The following is a 24,082-nucleotide window of genomic DNA, read 5'->3' as shown; positions in this document are numbered from 1 at the left end:
TTTACCTGTTACCTCTGTGGAGAAGGCTATATTAAGTCTCCCTCCCTCTGTGTATTATTTTAAGGATATTATCAGTCTTTTTCCAGAAATCAACAAAGAAAAGTTAGCATTTTGTTTGGGATTACCCAAAAGTCTTTCTACGTTGTATGTACCTAAACACCCTAGGGGGGGAAATATTAGCATGATTAAATTAATCTCAGAGGGAAATTTAATTTGTTCCCTTGGTAATTGTCCAAATTTATCTTTGCAGATAAATTTCTATTTACAGGATATTTACTAGCTCTAGAACAATCCTTCAGATGCTGGAACACTAAACAGGGTCTGGAGGATGGAAAAGAGAGCAAGGTCCATGGCATTGTCAGACAGATTGAGACCTGAAAGCTTTTATAGCCACTGTTTGCTCTTCTAAGTTATAGATGGGAAATGAAGCTCCCTAGACAAGCCTGGCAATGCTTTCCCTAGATTGAAACATTCAATCTAGGAAAATGATTGCTCTTAGCTGATTGAATTAATGTGGGCCTTTCACTTTGCTTTAATTGAGAGAGACTTTTCTTTACCAGGGTGAAGAATGTTTTAAGAAGGTCGGTGAGTTTATTAATCAAGAGGAGAATAAGAGACTGTTTCACAGGAAACACATTCAGTTTGGGAGAATGTATGATGCCACAAAATATTGGTTTTATGGGCAAGACTTGTAACCACTCTAAGCACCAGTTTCTTTACCCGAAAAATGGTGCTGAAATATTACCAGCTTTTTGGGTGTTTTGAAGATTACCTACCTGAGATGATGTACATATAGTGCTCAGTGTAGTGCTTGGTATATATAAGGAGCCAATACACGTTAGTTGGGGTCATTGTATGCATTAACTTGACACAGACACCATTACATGGAAAATCATAGATTCTCCACTCTGTTCCATGTCATGGTGACCCATGGGTTGTAATTATTTCCATGACTATAACAATGTTTAGGTACATATTCTTCAAACTTTTTTGAGCATGTTCCTTACCTATAAAAACAAAACCTTCTTGATGAAAGTATATTTATTTATAAATTACACACATGTAAATAAAAGAATCTGTGCATTAAACATTAGTAACCTTAACTTTCGAGTTTTTAGTTAAACCATACAAAGAAGTTCTTTTTTTTTTTCTTCAGAATAAACGCAAAGGATTATTTTGGTCACCCCTCTGGGAGAAATGTGCCCCACTAATCTGGTCAGATAGAATATTTCTGATTTTGCATTAAACCTGGAAAAATGAGGCAAGCAGCCTTCCTAAGGGAGTCCTGGCAGGCAAGGTGGTCCTGCTCTATTGCTCACTGTTTTCTTCAGCATTTATCACTTTCTTAAATTGTGTTATCAGTTCACAAATTTATAGTCAGATTAACCTTGCCTTTCACCCACAACTAAAATGCATGTTCTAGGAGGGCTTTGCTTATTCACATCTTTATCCCTGGATAAAGACATAGTGCCTGACACATAGGTGACATTTAACAAATACCAGTTGAATGAATGAATGAATGTGGGGAGAAATGTGGCCTCTGCTCTTCTCCTTCCACAAATGTTTTCTCTCCAAGGCTGGGAGCCCAAGCTCAAGAGAATGTTGTGAGGATGATGGCGGTGATGGTGGTGATGAGGGTGAGGGTAAAGCCACTTCTGTGGGCTAACCCTCCCCTGGCAGTGTTCTTAGAGGAGCACTATCATTTCTCCATTCCTCCCATCCCCGAGCAGCTATGGACTCCGCACTGGGCAACATTTGACTAATGCTGCAGAACTGCGGTTCTGCCTGGTATCAATGAGGCGCCAGGCGCCCAAGCTCCAGACCCATTTGCCCATACATACATTCTTTTGGCATCTTTGCATAAACATGGATGTTTTGCATATTTTCTCAGTGTTGCAAATGCCTTTTGGCTATTTCCTCTTCTATGCAATTGGTCTGTGGACACAGTCTCTTTTTGGTTTTGGTAATCTCTCTCTTAAGAGTCAGAATAATGTCTCTCACTGGAATCCAGATAGTACTATAACAATACTATATCTGCCTCCTCTTATGGCAAGGAAGCTATGCTCCCTCCCTCCCCCCCCCCCACCCAATTTCCTAACAGTTACTTTTTATAGCTGTCATGACATAAAAATATTTCATCAAATGTGGGAAGATCTTTAGATAATGCTGAAACTGTGGTACTTATTGCAAAAGTTCCTGGGGTTTGGCCTGTGGGTTTCATAGACGCAGGAGATGATCCTGGACAACCACTGAATGCATTTCAGTTTAGCTTTCTGTGACTCATTCGTTAAGGCAAACACAAAAATAAAAGTAAATTATTATGTTGAAACATAAACTGACTTTGTGTATGTTATTAATACTCTAACATGATGTCTAGTTGGCTGGAAGTAACAGAAAAACTAACTCAAATGAATTAAACTATAAAATAAACGAACTGTCATATAACTAAAAAGTCCAGAGATAGGGTTAGCCTCAGGAAAGGCTTTTTAGTTTCTTTCTCTAGATTTCTCAGCCCTTCCTCTTCAGCACAGGCTTTATTCTTGGCAGCCTCCCCATCATAGTCTCAAGACGCTGCCGGTGACCTCTAGTGATACTTGCTTCAAGGTTGGAATCCAATAAGAAAGAGAAAGCTAATTTCTCCAGTTCATATTCTCAGAATTCATATAGGTCATGTGCCTAGTCCTGAACTCACAATTGTAATTAGGAGGGTGGACCACACAGTTGGCTTAAGCTACTCTAAGCCTGACCCTGGAGTTATGGATGGGAGTTGAATTCATTCAGACAACAGGACTAAGAAATTTGGTGCAGTATTAGTTGAAGAGAAGGGAAAAATAGTCAAATGTCTGTTACATCTGGCACTAAAAGAGGACCTGATTTGGGGTATAGGGGTTGATTTTGATATGTATGTATGTATGTGTATATATATATATATTTGAGGCTGTATGTCTTACATTCCAAAAATATTAGTGTCAGTTTCCATTTCTGGTTGGTAGCCATTAGTGAAGCACAGTAAGTGTTTCTGGTTTTCTGTCTTGGGCACATGGTGAATAGTTCTGGCCAATAAGTTGTGAGCACTTGGGTTGAGGCATTTACTTTCAGGTGCAAGACTCTTCAGAGCTTTCTCTTTCCCTCTGGTACTGCAACTGGAAATGTTTGAGATGGTGGCTGCTCCATCTTGAACATCTGTGATTAGCAGAATCTCCTTGCTAACTCATTTTGGACAAGAAGCATGAGAAAGAAATAAACTTTTATTGTGTTAAGTCATGAAGATTTTGGAGTTGTTTGTTAGTATGATGTAACCCAATTATCCTGCCTAGTACATTGGATTTCCTAAATCCACTTGGATTATTTGAGGGTTCCTCACAGTGGGTCAAAGAAAACAAAATTCTTCTATTTGTATAATTCTTTCAACTTATCAAAAATTCTTTTACATCTATGATCTCATCTCATTTCCATCCTTGGACTATAAATATATAGATGAGAAATATTATTAATTGCATTTTTGTCGGTGGAAAAATTGAGCCAAACTCTCCAAATTCTCTGTTTGCTGATTTACCAATGTTTGTTATTTTCTGTACACTTTGTATTTTTAAGCAGTATGTTTACATAATGGAATCTCATTATAACAAATAATATTTTTCCACTTTATTAATATTTAATTGATGGCCAATCTCTGAAGAATTAGTCATTTAGTAAATATAGCAAAATTCTTCTTTACCCCCATCAAGCATTCATACTGAAAGTTTAAAGGGCTTTGCAAAACTAAATTCAGAGAGCAGTTATCACATTATTTGTCTGCATTTTGCTTTACAGGAGCCAAGATAATTATTCTTGAGGGGAAATGAAAAGGAGTACAAGGAAGTTGTAACCACAGATGAGGCAGTAGATAACAAGGGCTACCAAGGGGGTTAAGTCAGGGGAAAGAGTGAGAAAAAGGTGAAAGGCTAGAAATGCAAAGGGGAGGAGAGAGTGAGGGATGATTTCTTTGAAAGCAGAAAGTTCACCTGTAAAGTGGGCAGCATAGTGGTGAAGTGTGTAGGCTTTGAAAGCAGAATGCTTAGGTTCAAATCCTGCCTCCACTACTCAGGAGCTGTGCAACCTTGCTTAAATTACTTAACTACAGTATCCTTGGATTTCCCATCTACAGCATGGTTATATTAGTACTTAATTCATAAGGATGTTGTGAAGATAAATGATGAAATGTAAGGCTGTTAGAACAGTACACATTGTAAGAGCTTGATAAATATCAACCATTATTATTTATTATTATCATTATTGTTATATGTCTCCATCCCTTCTGCTACTACCTTGGTCCAAGTTGCCCATCATCTCTTCCTGGACTAATTCAATGTTCATATCTATTCTTGAATCATCTGCAATTGGTTTTCCTCTTTGTAGCCAGGTTATAATTTAAAATGAAAATCTCCTCAAGTTACTTTTTCACTTTAAAAATTTCAATAATTCACTTTTCACTGGTTTTATAATAAAGATCAAAATCCTTAGCATGAACTCCAAGGAATTTCTCTCTCTAGCCCAATTTGTGCTGACTTTGCTAGTCCAGTCATGAAGTCCTTGTTTTAACTCCCCAGGTATGCCATCTTCTGGCCCGCCTCAGGGTCTTTGTACTATTATATGTTAGTGGATCCATGCTTTTCCCTCATCCTGATATTGTCTCTCAGGTGGAGGGCTCTCATCTGGTGCGATTTTTTTCCTCTCTCACTCCTTTACTCACTCTGTCCCATGGAATGAGGAGTTGTTTATCTGATGTGTTAATCTTGGAGGAATGACTGGGCTCAGTTCAATTCAGCTCAGTTCTGCCCTTCTTCTCCTTGAAAGTGAGAAGCCTACAGAGAGCAGGTGTTCTCTGATGCTCCTCCTACTACACAGGAGGCTTACTTTGGTTGCCTGTTGTCTGTGACAGTGTGCTTAAGCTTACCTGGCCTTGGGGTCAGGTAATAGGCCCACCTGGCTAATATATAGATGCAGTATGAATCCTGTGATTGCTACTTCTTTTTTTCTTCTTCTTTGATCTTAAGATCTCAACTTTATCCTTTTTTCCAAGACCTGGAAGGGAATGTTCACTACTCAGCCTACTATTTCCTAGTCATCCTCCCAGTCCTTAGGCTAGGGAGTGTCTTGCTATTCTTCCAGAGCACTCCAAAGTCTCATTCTAATATTTCACATACTTTTAGCTACTTGCTCAAGGGCCTTTTTCCTGGCTATATTTTAAGTTCTGTATTGCTCACTGATCAATTTCCAACTACAGGACCTGGTACATATTAAATTCTCAAATTTTTTGCAAATGAACGAAGGCATTAAAAGGGTTATAGGAAGAAGGAAAGAGCAAAAAAAATTTATTTGGAGGGAGTTGGAGATATATTTAAAGAGAAAATATGTGTCAATAGAAAGGAATAAAGGGAATATATCTGTCAGCTATGAAAGTCAAAAATAAATTAACCCACCAGCCTACTTAAAAGATGACTAATTACTAATATTCCCTGGTTATCCACCTTCACCCCCAACCTCCTTATGAGGTAGCTGCTCTCTTTACTTCTATGCTAATTGTTTGTTTTTTGGTTTTTTTTAGGAGGTACTGGGGATTGAACCTGGGGCCTCGTGCTTATGAAGCAGGCTTCAACCATGGAGCTACACCCTTTCAACTAGCTGTGCTAATAGTTCTTGTGCTTTTTATTTTATATTTTTCAATTGAGTTTTAAATCACATACCGTAAAGTTCACCCTTTAATGTATACAATTCAATGGTTTTTCAATCTATTCACAATGTTGTGTAATAATTACCATTATTTAATTTCAGAACATTTCCATCACTCCAAAAAGAAAACCCTGTATCCGTTAGCAGTTATTTCTCATTTACTCTCCTCCCTCTCCCAGACCCTGAGAACCACTAAACTACTTTCTGTCTCTATGTGAAAATAATATGTAAAAGGAATCATATGGTATATGCTCTTTCACTTAGCATAATGTTTCCAACGTTCATCTATATGTATCAGTAATTCAGTCCTTTTGCTTGTCCAATAATATTCCATTGTATAGATGAGCCATATTTTGTTTATCAAGCCATTGTTTGATAGATATTTGGGTTCTTTTCACTTTAAAAGTAGTATGAATACTGTTTAGTTATAGCTATGTTCATTTTTGAATTGGCAGTTGTGTATGTGAATGAGTTAAGAGACAAAATGCATTATAGGGTGCTAAACCAAGAAGGACAAACAAAAAGCTAAAGACGTAGATTTAGGTGGCTCTCACATATAGAGAACAACTAAATCTGAGTGAATGATGGCTTTGTGCTGGTTTTAGCACATAGAGAATATAGTAACAGAAAGAACTTTGTGAGCTCTAATAATTAGTAACGGAAGTGGCTTGATAACAGGATGGGACTGGTCAAAGAGTTTGGAAGCAAAGCAGGCGAGATCTGAACCTTGAAGTCAATGTTAGAGATGCATCTAGGTGGTGGTCAACAATATATAAATCTTTGGTACTCAAAATATATGTAAAATTTTCTGAGAATAGTCATTCTAGAATGCAAGGGTTGAGAACCAAAATGGAGAAGGTACAGGATAATGTGGTCAGGCAGGGCACAAATGTGAATTTGTTGATAAAAAATAATGATGAGAGCCATATTACATTCATGTATTTCTTGTGGTACATGGTGGAAAAGTAGTGCTAAGAAGATAGTGGGCAATACCTTCCATTTTGCATTATAGAATGAGTTGTACTAAAGCTTGACTGTGAGCCAATAGGCTGGTTCAACTAAATGACTAAACATTAATGTGCCTGCTTTAAAATTTTACCAATATTCACATTCTTGGACAGGGCAGTAAAAATGGAAATACTTTTAACTTTTGATTGAAAAACAAAGAAAAAAGGATGGGTGCAGAGAATCCCCAGGAGGGGGAGCCCTTGTTACTCATTCTCAGTCAAAGCTGTGAAGGTTTGTATAATTTGTGGAGTCATAACAGAGCCAGTAGAACAAATACAATCATTGCTGTAGGTCAAGTTAAGTAAATGGGAGAAAATGGCCATAGTCTCGTTTAGCCTTATCACTTAATCCCACAGAATTGGCTCCTCACCTATATGGGGTTCAATTTTGTAGGAGAGTTTTCTTTCTTCAAAATTCCTGCAATGGTATTGTCTGCCCCAACTGATGTAGTATCTGTCCTTTAAGCAAGATGCAGGCTTAACCTATGTTTTAGTTTCAACTTGGAAGTTTCTTTCTTTAAAATTCCTGCAATGGTTTTGTCTGTCCCAACTGATGTAGTATCTGTCCTTTAAGTAAGATACAGGCTTAACCAATGTTTTAGTTTCAACTTAGAAGGAACATAGAACAACATAGAAGAAACGTAGAAAGAATTAGGAATATGTGATTGTTTCAGTTAACTGCTTTGTCTCCTTAGTTTTCCTCTTCCCTATTATTTTCCCCAAGTCCCTTCTGTAGAAAAATGTGTTGTGGTTGACAGTTCCCACAGCCCTCCTTCCTAGCCCAACTTTTGAGTAGATGGCACTGCAAAAAACAGTTGCCATAAGCTTACAAAACAGTTTCAGCACATTAATATGCATCAGACCAACATGCTAGAAACTCTTAATACCATTTTTACCAGTGTAGTTCACTTAAAAGAAGTAACACAGTTGCTGAGGGCAGGAAGAGGGAAGAAGAGATGTGATGTGGGGACGTTTTTGAGACTTGGAGTGATATTTCAGGGGCAGATGCTGGACATTATATATCCTGCCATAACCCACTGAATGGACTGGGGAAGAGTGTAAAATACAATGTAAACTATAAGCCATGTGGTGCAGCAGTGCTCTAAAATGTATTCACCAGACGCAATGAATGTGTCACAATGATGAAAGAGGTTGTTGATGTGGGAAGAGTGGGGTGGGGTGGGGTGTGAGGTAGATGGGAACCTCTTATATTTTTTAATGTAGCATTTTTTTTGTGATCTATGTATCTTTTTTAAAAAAAGACAATTAAAAAATCATTGTTTAAAAAAAAAAAAAAGAAATAACACCGAACCAACCATTTTAAAAATACTAGCGAAGGGAAATGCTATGGCACCTTCACCCCAAATCTCTATTGGATACGGTAGAGTTAAGTTTTATAAAGTATAGCCATATGGGTTTATAAATGAGTAAGGAAAATATATGGAAAATGTGTTAACATTGATCTGTAGAGAGGATTCTAGCAGCTTGCTATAATTTGATTTTTTTTCTTTGACTTTTTAAATGTATTGGTCTATAGCTTTGGAAAAATATACAGATGGAATGTATTTGCAATTTTCTGATGACAAAAAGTTTGGAGGAATATCTAATACTTTGGTTATTATACTCAAGATTCAAAAAGTTTTAATTTCATTAGGCTGGTATAATAGGGATATATGAAAGGTGCTGTACATTGATATTTTAAAAAATCATCTGTAAAGGTTTAGGAAGGAAGAAACCTGATTTAACAGTGATTTATATAGGAATAATCTAGAGAATTTAATAGATCAAAACTAGATATGAATAACAAGGAGATACATTTGCCCAAAATGTTAATGAACTCTGGGTACATGTTACTACAATAACCCAGAACACAGGAAATCAAAATCCCAGCTGTTTGTGATTACACTAAAAGCCATTGACTATACGCTTTGGAGAGATTATATGGCATGTGAATATATCTCAGTAAAACTGCTTAATAAGTAAATAATTGTACAAGAATAGCCAGAAATAGCAGCTATGTACATCAGGGGAAACAGAGATTGAGAGGTGAAGAATTTTCTTGTTTGTTTGTTTTTTGTTTATCATTATTATTGAAATAATTAAAATACTCTAATAAGGATTGTTGTGATGAATGCACAACTATGTGATTATACCGAATACTATTGATTGTACACTTTGGATGTGTCATATGATTTATTAATATGTATCAGTAAAATTGATTTGTTAAAAAATCCCAACTGTACTTGGACTCGTTAAAAGTATATCTGCAATTTGTGTTTGATTCTGGATATCATGTTTAAAGAGAGATGCTGAGAAGTTGGGAGAGATCCAGAAGAGGCTGGTCAGCAAGGAATGTCTGTAGAATAAGTCATGGGGAATAGGTGAGGACCTTGGGAATGTCTGGCTCAGAGTGGAGAAGATTTAGGGAAATCCTGTAAGGGGTCTTCAAATATTTGAAGGCTGTCAACATGGAAAGGGGCTAGACTTGGTTTAGGTGACTTCAGGATTGGAATTCAGCACATGGGAGGAAGTTACAGGGAGGCAGATTGGGATTTCTTATAGGAAAGACCTTTCTAGTAATTTTCATTCTGAAATGGGAATGGACTGCCTTATGAGGTGGTCAACATCCTATCAAAGGAGACCTTCGAAGACAGGCCTGTGGTCCCCTTTCAGAGTTATTGAAGGAGTCATGCTCTTGGGAAGGTGGACTGGATGACTCCAGAAGTACCTTAAGTGTGGGCCCCAGCATGCAGCTGAGTACCTGCATGCAGTAGGTTGTCATGCAATATCTGCCAAATGAATTATTGCACGAATGTTTGAAATATAGACATCAAAAATTTCAGGAGAGCACTTTAGCACCTGATATATTTTTTGGTCATGGGGGATTTTATGGCACTCAACAGTAGCTTCACCTAGTATCAAGAGCATGTCATCTTGGGGAAAATGGTTTTGGGTCACACAGTTTAAAATTTCCTAGATAACTGGATTATCTTTCTTGTTCTGACATAATTCATGACCAGCCTTATGAATTTTAGAGCTTTTTTCTGATAAGAAGCAGTGCTTTGTCTCAAACTAATATGATGCTATTTGTTTTTCAGGATAATCGTATCCACACCTCCAAGTACAACATTCTCACCTTCCTTCCAATTAATCTATTTGAACAGTTCCAAAGAGTGGCAAATGCCTATTTCCTTTTCCTTCTTATTTTACAGGTAATATTCTGGGTTTGTTTCATCATCATCTTCAATATCTATTTGTTAAAAGTATTCACATAATTTGAGAAATAAGTTAATTTACTTTGCTAAATGCTCATGATCAGGTAAAACCATCCTTATCAGATTTTAAGGTTATTATCACTGTTTCTCTTCACAAATGCGGGAGGGTGAGAAATGGGTAGAAACTAATACATTCACCATGTTAAGCAGTGAGATCATTTTAAAATGCAGCCTTGAACTTTATTTGAACCAAACCAGAGCCTAATAATAACTGTTCACAGTCTCCCTTCTTTTTTTAAATCTTCCTCTCACCCTGACATTGCAGGGATTGTCAGAGTTGAGGCAAAGTCTAGCTAAGTAGTCTATGGGACTCAATTTGACAAATTTCATTTACATCTAATATATATATATTATCTATCTATCTATCTATCTATCTATCTATATATATATATATATATACAGAATCTCTATATAAAATAGTGTCCTTTATGTTATTGCACTGTAGTGTACAATTTTGAGTGGTTAATTGGTATTTAATAACCTTTTCCCCCACATCTGACTAAAATTTAGGCTTAGATGAAATTTCAGATTTTACTGGTATTTTGGGAGGAAAAAGGCATGAATATAAATTAAATCCTCAAGGAATGTATATATAGTCAGCATTTCATATTAGCCAGCTGTTTACCTAGAACACCTAGAATTCACCAATCATACTGGTGGATTCAGAATGTGCTGGGCTCTGTGTTAGTTATAGGATGTAAAAAGACAGATTGGATACATGCAGTAGAGATTAATAGCTTTGAGTATATGCTTTTTTAAATTAAATAACTTTTAGTTATTTTGGCTGTTGAGGTGAGAGAATGAATCAGTTTTTCTGTTGCTCCAACAAAAATCCTGGAATTTGCTCTGATAGGATCATGCTGAGTTACATCCCAATCCCTGAGCTATTCACTGTGCATTGATGCAATGATTGACTTGACCTAGACCCCATGCCTAAACCTGGAGTCCTGATGGAATCAGTTCATCAAAATTACTTGGACTTATTTCCCTAAGGAAAATATGGGTATAATTGAGAAGAACTGAGGCTGAAGAGGCAAAAACAAAAACAAAGACAATGAATGTCTACCTTGTTATTTATTTAAGAATCCTTAGAATTCAAGATTTCTTCCTCCCTACCTCTCTCCTGTTTCCGATTTTGTCTAGGTTCTTGGCTAAACTGCAAGAAATGAATTTCAAGAGAAAGCCATGTTGATTAGGCCAGTAATTTATTAAGGTAGGGATGGAAGAGAAATGGGAGAAAATAACAGATCATGGGGCCCAGAGAGAGAGGAAGAGGCTGAAGAGTGCTAAAGGGGGCTGATTTACAGAACACAATTCCCCATTATACATTACAAATCCCCAGGTTTACTTGCATATTGATCCAGGCAGGGGTGAAGAAGGTCAGAATAGGGATTTTTTGCTTTTGTGTCTACTTTTTAAACCATTAATTATTCTGTCCTTTTGCTAATGACATGGGAGGAGACCCAGCTGCTTGCTGTTTTGATTGATGACCACACCCATCAATTCCCCAGGAGGGCCCAATGATAAGGCCCCTGGTGAATATCAGGGGCTTCTCCTGGCTTCTGGAGAAAACCTCATTCTGAATGAGAAACTCTCATGAGGTTCTTCCAGGAACCATCTTGGGGGTATTGATATCCACATGGACTTTTTGCCAGGTTCCAGATCTGTCTATTGATTCCCTACCTAGCCTGCTTCTCTCCCTTCATCCTTCCCTCCCTTCCTCAATCCTTCTCTCCCTTCCTTCCTCTCTAGCTCCCCCTTGTCTCTCATCTCTCCTTTCCTCCCCTCTCTCTTTCTCCTTGGTTTCTTTATATAACCCTTTATACCATTCCAGAATATTGAGCTCATTCCTCTTCTAATGGCATTCTTATTTATAGTCAAAGACTCTTGTTCCAAGAATTTTATACCTGGAGGGAACCTTTGGTCCAAACTCCTTTACTTATGAAGAACGTGGACCCAGAGAGATTAGACGATGTGTGAAGCTTTCACTACAAGTTGATGTTAGAACTAGGACTAGAATTCAGCTCTTCTGCCACCCAACCCAATATTTTTGCTGATACTTTAGAGGTTTTGCTGCTACCTTGGGTGTTTAATTAGTAAATCTATGTGGAAGCTATTATGTATAATTGATTTAATTTAGAGCTGTTTTAATGAAGCCTGATCTCCATACACTGAACATATCCACCCCAGCCTTCCCTGCCTTGATGACCTTGTACCAGCACCAAATGAACCCCATTTGAAAATCACCTAAGAAAGTCATATCAGCCATCACTACATCTCTCTTTGGGGGGGTGGTTTTGGAGATACAGGCTCAAGGGAATAGGTTTCATAGTCTAATAGACCTCGGTTCAAATGTTAGCTCTGTCTATTTGGCCTAGTTCCTTGACTTCTCAGTTACTTCCTTTATAAAATGGAAACATGATACCTAGGGTTGTGGCATTTCCTCATTCTAGGGCACCATTCACAATGTATTCTGTGCTGTGCTATTTACATGGAATACGAATGTTGTGGAATTGTGCACAGCAACCCTGGCACAAAATCTAACTCAATGAACTTTTCTGAGGGCCAAATGATATAATATAGAAAGTACCTAGCACAAGTCTGGCACAAGGTAGATACTCCAAAGTATATCTTTGCTAATAGACGAGGAGTTGGTCAAATTGTTAAAAGTTGAGATGATAAGCTGAGAGAGACAGGGCACATTTAACATTCTGGGGAAAGAGCATCATCTGTGAAAGATTTCAAAAGGCTTATTTCTCAACTTGATGCAAAAATCTCATTTTTTGTTAGGTAATCTGAAAACCGGTTCAATATACTTCTGTCCTATGTCATTGTAACTGAACGTAAACACATTATTGAAAGTCACTCTACATTTGTTCAAATGACTGAATATAAGCCCATTATTTTCTGCCAAGTCTTATTAAGTTAAATGATAAAGATATACTTGGAAGATATATTTCATAACTTTAAAATTCCTAAGCAATTTGAAATGTTTGTTTCAGCTGATTCCAGAAATCTCCTCCTTGACCTGGTTTACCACCATTGTGCCTTTGGTCCTGGTAATAACCATGACAGCTGTCAAAGACGCTACCGATGACTATGTGAGTATTTGCTTTTTGAGAATTCCTGAGGATTCAATTTCAATTGTGCCTTCTCAGAAATAGAAAATGGAGATCCACTTGAAGTTTTTGTATAAAGCTCTTTTGATCAATACCACGAAATGCTTTTGCCATTTTTTGATTAATGCAGGTGTCCTAGAACCAGAGCATATTTAAGCTAAAATGAAGAGAACTTCATTAACTAATTTCACTCACTCATTTTACAGATGAGGAAACTAAGACTCATAAAGAACTAATGATTATATAAGCTAGTGATAAGATCAAAATTAGAACCCAAACCTGTTTTCAAAAGTTTGTAAGTATTATTTATTCTATATTATATGTCTTTGTTTAAGTTTTGGGAATTGGTAGGTGTTAGGCATGCTCACATCCTATGCTCATTATACCAGGAATTATAAAATCAAATGCCTTCAAGTGTTAGACAATTAGGGTAAATAAGTGAAGTGTAAGACAATAGAGATTTTTGAAGTCTGCATACCCTAAAGGAAGGCATTCAGGTTCAAAGATTTAAAACACAGTCTTGGGCAAATCAAATATTCTGAATCCAGACCAGTTATAATATCACCCTGGGTGATTGCATATGCCTTATCCTCAATAATTATTGTTATGCCAATGACTTACATATTTATATTCCCAACCCAAGCCTCTCCTTGGAGTTTTATACCCATATTTCTGTTGTCTATTGTAAATTAATTGCATTTTTTAAGGAAGCACCAGGGATTGAACCTGGGACCTTATATGTGGGAAGGAGGCACTCAACCGCTGAACAACATTCGCTCCCAAATTAACTATATTTTTACATTTAAAGTGGATTTCTTGTAAATAGCATTTAATTGGATCATACTTTTTAAAAAATTTAATTTTTAATTATCTTTTTTTAAAGTTAATAGATCATACAAAATGTTACATTAAAAAACATGAAAGGTTTCCATATACCCCACTCCCCATACCCCCACTCCCATCATTTTTCAATTGTGTTTTTTTGAAGATACATAGATCACAAAAAATTTAAAACCCAATCTGATCAACTCTGTCTTTTAATTGGAGTGTGTAGACCATTTACATTTAATGTGATTATCATTATGGTTAGGCGTAAAACTATGATCTTGTTATTTGCTTTCTGCCTCATTCTAGATTTAATTTTTTTTGTGTGAAGTTAAGAAAAAACAAAACAACAACTTTTATATAGTAAGAAGAGATGGGATATGTACAGGAGTAACAATAATATGAGTTTAAAAAATGATTGGGGTCAAAAGAAAGAAACAAAGTGCGTTGGTTCTTTGCAGGAGGGAGATACATTTCATTGTCTGGGTTGGTAGGAGACATGGAGTGCAAGAGTGAGAATTAGGGAAGGCTTAAGTGAGAAAGTGTGAATCCAACCTTGCTAAAAGTACTTAAATGTGGGAAGTTGAGATGGAATGATATACTTATCCAATTGGTTTATATGATCCTTCCTCATAATTGCTGTACGTGCAATTTTGGATAAATCAATAATTTGATGTAACTCAATTAAAAACTGCCTATATATATGTATATCAGGTATTTATCTTCATATCCCATGTTCCTAGAGGATACATGGAATATAACTATCTTAATTCTCATTAAGGTGACTAACTTATTTCATGGTGTACATTGCAGTTAAAACCTTTGAGATTGGATTTTAAACAAGCACACAGGGGTTATCCACCCTGATGAATGATGTCAGTTTAAAGTGGTCATCACCCATTCCTGTGACTTTGCCATTGTTTAGGTTACTTTGGGAGAACCTCTTATAGCATTGCCTTTATGGTCATTTTACAAGATATAAAAGAAAGAAAAGAAAGCCAATCTCATGACTTCATTTTCACCCAACTTTTGAAACAAAATGCCATTCCTCAGACCAATCACAAACCTCATTTACCAAACCTGGTTTCTAAGAGTGGCTTTTACATATTTCCAAGCATCAGATATCCCGTCCATGCCCTTTCAAAGGATAAAGAGTTCCATCCTCAAAAGATAAAAGATATTTCAAAGAAAAGCCTAAAATCTCCCAGGGTTATTCTAGGAGAGGACATTTCAAAAATTATTTGAGCTGTTACATCTTTTGAGTGTAAGTGTGACTTCTCCATGTTATCTGAACTTTCAGGGAGACAGTCTTCATTTAGATGCTTGAATTCCTACAGATTGACTTTAAAGATCTTATTCACTATAGTTACACCTCATAGGAAAGTAAAATGGCAGAGTAGAAAGAACATGGGTTTTGGAGAAAGACACCTTATCCTACCATGTGCTAGCAGTATGACATGAGGCAAAGCACTTAACTTCTTTGAATTTTTCCTTATCTGTATAATAATACAAATGACATCAGCACTGTTGGGAGGACAAAATGGGATGATGTGTGTGAAGCACCTGGGGCAGAGCCTGGCTCACAGTAGATGCACAAAAAATACTAGTCCTCTGTTCCCTTCCTGTCTTGGGACAGTTCCCCACTAAAGCTTCCTATATGCTTTTAGAGAATAAGTTGTCAAGAAGAGCTAGCCTGGGACCAAGACTACCATTCTAGTCCCTCCAGACTCCATCTGCTCCAAAAACCAGACTCCTTAGCAAAGCCTAAACAGAAAGTGGGAGTAGCTCCATCTTGAGGCTTAGTAAATTGGCTGCTCAGCTTTTAGGGGATGAACTAATTGACTCTTTTCTGTGAGGTCCTACTATTCAATTTATGGGACCATTTTCAGGTTAGATATAAGATATGACTATACACTTAAGCCTTCTTTTGTATCTATTACAATTAATGCTTAGATATGCTTATATTTTTGTGATAATGTATGCCAGTTAAATATACTGGCTATTATCATCAATTGGGGACTTGGAAGGATACAGATGTCACCTTGAAATGGGGGAGATTAGAGAAAGTTTCATAATGAAGGGGTGCTTTACAAAAGGTATGGGCAAGAAAGCATGGTAAGACACCTGGGAGAGCAAGATGGGTAACAATACTAGTTCTAGGCTTAAAGGGGCAAAGGAAGGAAGCAGTTTTGGACCTGGAGTTGTAGCTGAGGGCTACTTTCTATAGAGAAAGAAGATGCTCTTAGTCCAGCCAGAAAGAAGCCAGGGAATACACACCCAATTCACTCTCCTCTGTGATCTGCTAGTATCACATTATTGTCCAAACCCAACCAGAAACCAGAGGGCAAAGACCATACATATCAGCTTCCAAGGGCACAATGCAAGGGTATAGATATATATGGTGGAGCAAACAGAACATCTAACACCTCACCCAATCACACACTCAGATAAAAATGTTTCCATCCCTACTGTTCTATTTGAAGGAGAGAACTTTATATGTCATTGGGTGGGCTGACTTAATTTACCCCGCTACCAGTATTATAAGATATTTTCACGTTAACAAATGTTAAGAAGCTTTGTTTTCTTATTTTTTATGGTAACATCCATTAAGTTAGTCTGTATAATTGTATGTATCAGAAAGATTGGGATAGGTTTGGGAAGGGTACAGAAAAAGGGAAGAACTGGTTGAAGCATTTTATATATTGCGATAGTAATACAACATTTTAAATAGAAAAAGAAATAGGAAAAAGCACTGATCCTGGTGCTTATAGCCTGTGAACTCAAATGGTCATGTCTCCTGATGCTACATCCTGTCCATCTATTTATTTAGGCTAATTAGCTGAAGTAATACCTTATCTCTATTTTAACCTATTACTATCTGATCACTGCAGTTCATGTAAGACATCTTATCTAAATGGCTGCTAATTTGTGAATGTGATAGAGGGCTCATAATATTTGGATTTGTCTAAGCAATATAAGATGCTCACATTTCTGGAAGTGCACATTAAGAGTCAAGATCATTTGGGCATAAAAACACAAGTCTACATCCAGTGTGGTTCAGAATTATAATCTGATTTTTGTTTTAATTGCTCAGTATTTCATAAGAGCACTGTTAATTTGAACTTTCGGGGAAGAAAAATTCAGGAAAAATTCATGTTATTTCAAGTAATTTTTTTTAAGATTAAAAAAATGTATTTCTTATTAAAGACTTCAACAATTAATTATGATTTTCTCTGGAACCATACAGCAGAGTCAAGAGCATATTGTCTTTTTAAAAGTAACTAAAAATGTGGGGGAATTGAAAGAACATGTGGCTGGACTTATTCAATTGGCTTAGTGAGAAGGGTCCTAGTTCAGATTTAGAACATGTTGAACTGTGTTCAAGGTAAGTATAAGTGTGCTCATCTTGGGCTGATGACAATATTGTCCAAATGGATGAACTCAGAGTTATTTCCAATATCCTTATTTGTGTTGCTCAAAAATGATTTCAATTTTTTTCCTTAAAAATATTTTAATTTTTCAGTTTCGTCACAAGAGTGACAATCAAGTGAATAATCGGCAGTCTGAAGTGCTTATCGACAACAAGTAAGAAATACTTTTTTTTTTCTTTTTTGTTATTCTTAGGATTTATGGGACTAAAAAATCGGGTCTTGACATTTGGTGGCTTTTTCTTTTAATTACATATATATTTATTTTCCTCTTTAATGTATTAAAAATTGAAATGTAATTGTAATTTTATCTTCATGGCTCTTTTTTATATTCAGCCAATGCTTTTGCTACCCACTCAACTTCTACTTCAAATTGCTTTGGAGTTTTTTTTGTGGAACACAGACATCTTATTGTCCCTTTTCATGTCCTGATCTAATACTGTTTTGAACTGGCAAACATACAATATCTAGATGTTTCATGAATATTTGACTGAATTAATTAGGGAATTTCTGGGGGATATTACTAGGGAGACTTCTGACACATTATTGTATCAAGGAATAGTAATAAGAATTTTGTTCACTTAATAGCTGCAATTTAGAATGAATTGTCTACCATACCATCCACATTTTTCATCATTTTTACTTCCTTCATCAATAAAGAAATACGTACGAGAACAGTTCATGAGTGTAAAATGCTTTAAAACATATATACTCACACACAAACAACAGTGGAAACACCTTCAAAAACTTAGTGGAGATGTATTTGAAAACTTCTTTCCATTGTTTTGTAATTTCTTTCTCTGTGTCCCTTTCCCCCTAATGATTACATGAAGCAAGGTAAATTTCTAAAGACAGACTGTGATTGCTGTGTTACTTTGGGCAACTCCTTTTCCTTCTGAGCTTCAGTGCCCCCTTCTCCTGTGTTCAGAGGCAAGGAAGGTGGGTGGCTATGTTCAGATTCAATATGGATTTATTGAGCAGTTACCGTGTATTGGACCTAGTGCTCCCAGATTTCACTCTCATTAAACCCCAAGGTGTGGATAACAGTGCTCGCATTTTAAAGATGAAGAGGTTATGGTCCAGAAAGTGTTGTGACTAGTCCAGGTTTCCAAGGCAAGTAAGAACCTAAGTTAGAGTACTTCTACCCATTCACAATGCCATGTGTAAGTGTGGATTTTGTAGCCTGATCATGTCTTCACTATTTATTTTGTGTTTGAAAGGCTTTGCATATAAATGTATAAATATAATAATAAATGTAACTATATATACCATTTATCTCTCTATATGTATAAATATAGTATACACATGCACATACTTTTAGTACCTGGAGCATTACTCATCTATCTTCTCAGCATTGTGAAAGCTATAATGATGAACACTGTAAACCAAAGCCAAAAAAATAATTACAGACATGAAATCTTTCCTTTAAAATCTTCATCTTCAATGTAACTTTTTAGTGACTCCTATTATTTTGTTATTCAATTCCTTTCAAACCACAACCAATCTCCTGCATCATACTAATCTTTTATAATACATAAGGGTGCTTAAGAAGTGTATTTTGTGTTTGCCTTTGATAAACTCTTTTGATAACTTTAGTTTTAAAAGTAAGGAGAGGTAGCATGATTCCATGTTATAAAAAGTAAAAACTGGTGTATGGGAGCTACACTTCTGTTTTAGTTTGCCAAAGGGCTGCCATACAAAGTACCAGAAATGAATTGGCTTTTATAAAGGAAATTTATTTAGGGTAAAGCTTACAGTTCTAAGGCTGTCAGTTCAAACAAAGGCACTATCAGAGATGCTTTCTCATTCGAATCAATTACTGCTGATCCTGCAATGTTCCTACACGGTGAAGATAGATGGCTGCCAATCTCTGCCAAGGTTTCATCCTTCCCCTCTGGGCTTACCCTTTCCTCTTGAACTGCTCTGTGGGCCAGTTCTCTTGGAGCTTTGTGTTTAAGCTATCCTCTCTCTTAAAGGGCAGGAACAAACATGGTGTCTTCCTTTTCCTGTGTCTGCTGTCTCTCTCTGTGTTTTCGTTTATATCAGACCCAGCAAGGGGACAGAGACCCAACCTGAGTCACTGCCGTAGTTCAATCAAAAGTCCTAAATTGATCTTACCTAGTAATCTAATCAAAGGCCTCTCAACTGAATTTAATGCAATCAAAGGTATCATATCCAGAGGAATATATTAGTTTAAAAACATAATCATTCTCTCTTTGATATCTGTAAAAATAATTTCAAACTACTACAACTTCTCAGCCCTAGGCTATAAAATAACATTTGCTGACTGAATATGAAATACCAAAATGATAATTTAGTTTTCACACAGGGCATGTTTTTCTCAAGTGCTAACCATTCTTGGCCACCATGGAGGTACTGGGTGGGTGAGAGACTACAAGAGGGACTATGAAAGTTCCTGCAGAGGCCATTTAATCCAGTTCTTCTCCACTTGGGCTGCACATTAGAATCACTTGGGGGAGTAAAAAAATAGCAGTGCCACCCCAGAGCAGTTTAATAAGGATCTTATTTAGTTTCTAAGATGAGGAAAGTGTTGATAACCACTAACTGAAGTCACCACTCCCTTTTAGCCATCTATCTCTCTGTGCCTATACCACTCTAATTTTAAAAGACAACTAAAGAAAGGACGTCCCATTTATTTTTAAAATGATAAGCATATTTTTTCAAATAATAACTATACTGGAAAGGAATAATTCTATAATGTATTTTTACTTTTTTTTGTAGTAGGACTTGCTTTTTAAACAAATTCAAACAGTACTTTGCTAATCAATAATTTCTTTGCTTTATTTTCTTTCATTCAGAAATTCTAATTCTAATTTTTCCAATTACTGTCCTTTATTTCTTTCCCTATTTCATGCATTACCTTCAATGCAGAATCATTTGTAAATATTTATACAACTTCTAATTTCTATTGTTCTATCCCACCAAATTTTCCACCAATAGATTTTATTTATTTATTAATTGTTAAAGATTTATTTATTTCTTTCTCCCCCCCCACCCCCCACCCAGTTGTCTGCTCTCTGTGTCCATTCATTGTGTGTTCTTCTGTGACTGCTTCTATCATTATCAGCGGCACCAGAAACCTGTGTTTCTTTTTGTTGCATCATCTTTTTGTGTCAGCTCTCCGTGTATGACATTCTTGGCCAGGCTGCACTTTTTTTCACACTGGGTGGCTCTCCTTAACAGGGCACACTCCTTGCACATGGGGCTCCCCTATGCAGGGGACACCCCTGCATGGAGGGCACTCCTTGCATGCATCAGCACTGCTCATGGGCCAGCTCCACACGGGTCAAGGAGGCCCGGGGTTTGAACCATGAACCTACCATGTGGCAGGCAGACACCCGATCCATTGGGCCAAGTCCGCTTCCCTCCACTAATAGATTTTAGGTGTGGAGAGGAATGGAGGGATTCTGTGCTGACCAATTAGGCAGCCACTAGCCACATTGTGCTACTGAGCACTAGAAATGTGGATAGTCCAAACTGAAATGCCCTGTAAGTATAAAATACATACTGAATTTTGGAGACTTAGTATCAGAAGAAGAATGAAAACTATTTATATTTTTTCCATTTTGAAATGATAATCTTTTTTATCCATTGGGTTAAATAAATATTATTAACTTTTCCTGGTTCTTTCAACTTTTAAAAAATATGGCTACTAGAACAATTTAAAATTTTATATGTGGTTGGCATTATATTTCTATTTGACAGTGATGCTCTATCCAGCACCTTCAGTTATTGGGAGACAACTGGGCAGAGAAGAAAATGAGCTATGTGCTAAGAAGCTGGCCTCCTCATTCCCACCTGCCAGCTTCTATGGTTTGGGTGACTGTTAACAAAGAGTCACAGTCACTTTCTCATAATAATTTTCCTTCTCTAACATCTTCTGAACTTACACTTTTGCATTAAACCAATGAAAAACACAATAGTATTGGTATTTTTATTTACCCATGTCATTATCATTACTGGAGATCTTGCTGTCAGAATGTTTTCCTAGATTTTGAATTGTACTTGACCATCAGCTTTTTGTGGAACACATTCCACCTTATACTTTCTTTAGCTTTGGTAACTTTTGTTTAAATCTCCCAAGCTCTTTCACAGATCCATTTCTATCTATTTCATTCAATCATTTTCTTTTGTACAGTAAGCATATTTATAGGTAGAGATAGGCTTTTACTTTATATATATGTATATATATATATTTGATAAGAGTTATTGTGAATACAAAACAATCATGCATAATGTGCAGAATTCCCATACAACAGCCCTCCACCAACATATTACATTATTGTAGAACATTTGTTACAGTTTATGAAAGAACATCATCAGATTATTATCTCTAACTATGATGTATATCATATTCGGTAAATTTTTTTCATACCCCTTCTATTATTAACACAGTATATTTTTTTCATACCCCTTCTATTATTAACACAGTTCCTTCTTTGACATTGATGCAAGAATATTACATTATTACTGTTAGCTATAGTTCCTAGTTACATTAATTATCTTTTTCCCATGCCTCTCCATATTCTTACCACCTTGTAACAGAGACGTACATTTGTTCTAGTTCACAGAAAAACATTCTATGTCTGTGCTATTAACCACAATCCTCATCCACATCTGGGTTCACTGTGTTATTCAGTCCCTAGATTATTCTCTAGCTTTCTTTCAATTGATATTTACATCCCTAGACTATCCCTTTCAGCCACAATCCCATTTATAAACCAGCTGTATACTTACTATAGTGTGTTATCATCAACTCTATAGGGGTTTATTTTTGCTACTAAAGTATTGTCTCTGCACAATTCAAATCTGGTACCGTATAGTTAAATCTGATACCATATAGTTATGGGAACAAATGTACTATTCCAATGGGAACAAATTTTCTCTTTGTTTAATTGACTTTTCTAGTCTGATGACTTCCACTGGATATTGAGATTTTAAAATTTTGTTTGAGTTTTCCTTTAATATGTTACTTTTTCCATTGCAAAAGTAACATGCTCATTAAGAGAAATTTGGAAGGTAAAAAAAATAGAAAGAAGAAAATAATCATCCATATTTCACTATCTGAAAGTAATTATTGTTACTATTTTCTTTCTTTCTCTAATGCCCAGATTTCTTAAAATCTTGTATATTTTTTATTCTTCTGTTTTCACTTCACATTATATCACCATTTCCATGTTTGTTTGTGCATAATTTTTTAACTTCTTATTTTGAATTAATTTAAAATATAAGATAGTTGCAGAAAAAAGAGACAGAAATCATATGGAGAACTCAAACATGCCCCCACCCCTCCCATATGCCAAGATTCACCACACTTTTTAGCATTTTGCCCCCTTCGCTCTATCTTTTTCTCAATCATCTCTCTCTCTAATCTATCATTAATCTATCTCATATCTGTCTAATCTTTTAGTTATCTAATTATGTTCTGAACATTTGAGAAAAGGTTGCACACATCATATTCCTTGAACACATTATACTTCCATGTACATTTCCTACAGACAAGGATATTCACTTATGTAACTGCCCCAAGTGTAGTTATCAAATTCAAGAAATTTAATGTTGATATAAAGCTTACATTCTATACTCCATTTTCCCCTTATGCTCCAGTAATATCTTTTAGAGATTTTTCCCTCCACTCTTAATTCCATTCAGGATCATGTGTTGCATTTAATTGTCATTATCTCTTTAATTTCTCTTTCCATTTTTATATGTGAAATATATATAACATAAATCTTCCCATCTTAACCCTTCCCAAGCACACATTCAGTGGGATTAATCACATTCACAGTGTTGCAGTATCTTCACCACCTTCCATTACTAGAACTTTCCCTTCATCCCAAACAGAAACTCTATACTCATTTTGGATTAATTTCCCTTTAGCTCTTGCCCCTCCCCTGGTAGCCTTTATTCTAATTTCTGTTTCTATGAGTTTGCACAAATTCTGATATTTTCTTTGTGGTTACCAAGGAGCTTAAATTTAACATCTTAAATCTATAACAATCTTGTTTACTTGGGTATCAACTTAATTTCAATAGTATACACAAACTATATTCCTATACCCCTCTGTTCCCCATCTTTATGTGGTTCTTGTCTATAAACTACACACACACACATATATATACACACACACACAAGATTAGTCCAAAATCATTACTTTACCACTACATTTTAATGAATTTGCCTTTTAAATACTATAGGAAGTAAAAAGTGGAGTTACAAATTAAAAACACAATAATGCTGGTATTTATATTTTTACTCATGTCATTGTCTTTACTGGAGATCTTTATTTCTTCATGTGGCTTCAGTCAATTGTCTCATGTCCTTTCCTTTCAATCTACAGAACTCACTTTACCATTTCTTGTAAGGCTGGTTAATGATAACAAAGTCCCTCAACTTTTGTTTCCCTGGGAATATCTCATTTTTGAAAGGCAGTTTTACTGGATACAGGATTCTTAGGTTGAAAATTTTTTACTTCCAGCACTTTAAATATGTCTTCCCACTGCCTTATTACTTTCATGATTTCCAATGAGAAATTAGCACTTAATCTTATTGCAGCTCCCTTGTGTGTGACATGTTGCTTTTCTCTTGCAGCTTACAGAATTCTCTTTGGCATTCAATAATTTGATTAAAACATGGTGTAGTGTGGGTCTGTTTGGGTTTACCTGTTTGAAGTTCATTGACCATCTTGTGTGTGT

General features: G+C 36.1%; 1 protein-coding gene across 1 annotated transcript in view; it reads left to right on the top strand.

The window, feature by feature from the left end:
• The window catches only part of ATP8B4 (ATPase phospholipid transporting 8B4 (putative)), a 292,064-nt gene that overhangs the window by 45,546 nt on the left and 222,436 nt on the right, over nucleotides 1-24,082 (top strand). The window contains exons 4-6 of the mRNA XM_058294177.2: nucleotides 9,818-9,931; nucleotides 12,997-13,095; nucleotides 17,462-17,523. Coding sequence (XP_058150160.1) covers nucleotides 9,818-9,931; nucleotides 12,997-13,095; nucleotides 17,462-17,523 — 275 coding nt within the window. The remainder of the gene's footprint in view (nucleotides 1-9,817; nucleotides 9,932-12,996; nucleotides 13,096-17,461; nucleotides 17,524-24,082) is intronic.

The sequence above is a fragment of the Dasypus novemcinctus genome, chromosome 3 (genome assembly GCF_030445035.2).
Source record: "Dasypus novemcinctus isolate mDasNov1 chromosome 3, mDasNov1.1.hap2, whole genome shotgun sequence".
In the NCBI taxonomy this organism is placed as follows: Eukaryota; Metazoa; Chordata; class Mammalia; order Cingulata; family Dasypodidae; genus Dasypus; species Dasypus novemcinctus.
Note: the sequence above shows the minus strand (reverse complement) of the source record. Positions and strands in the feature narration are given on the sequence as shown.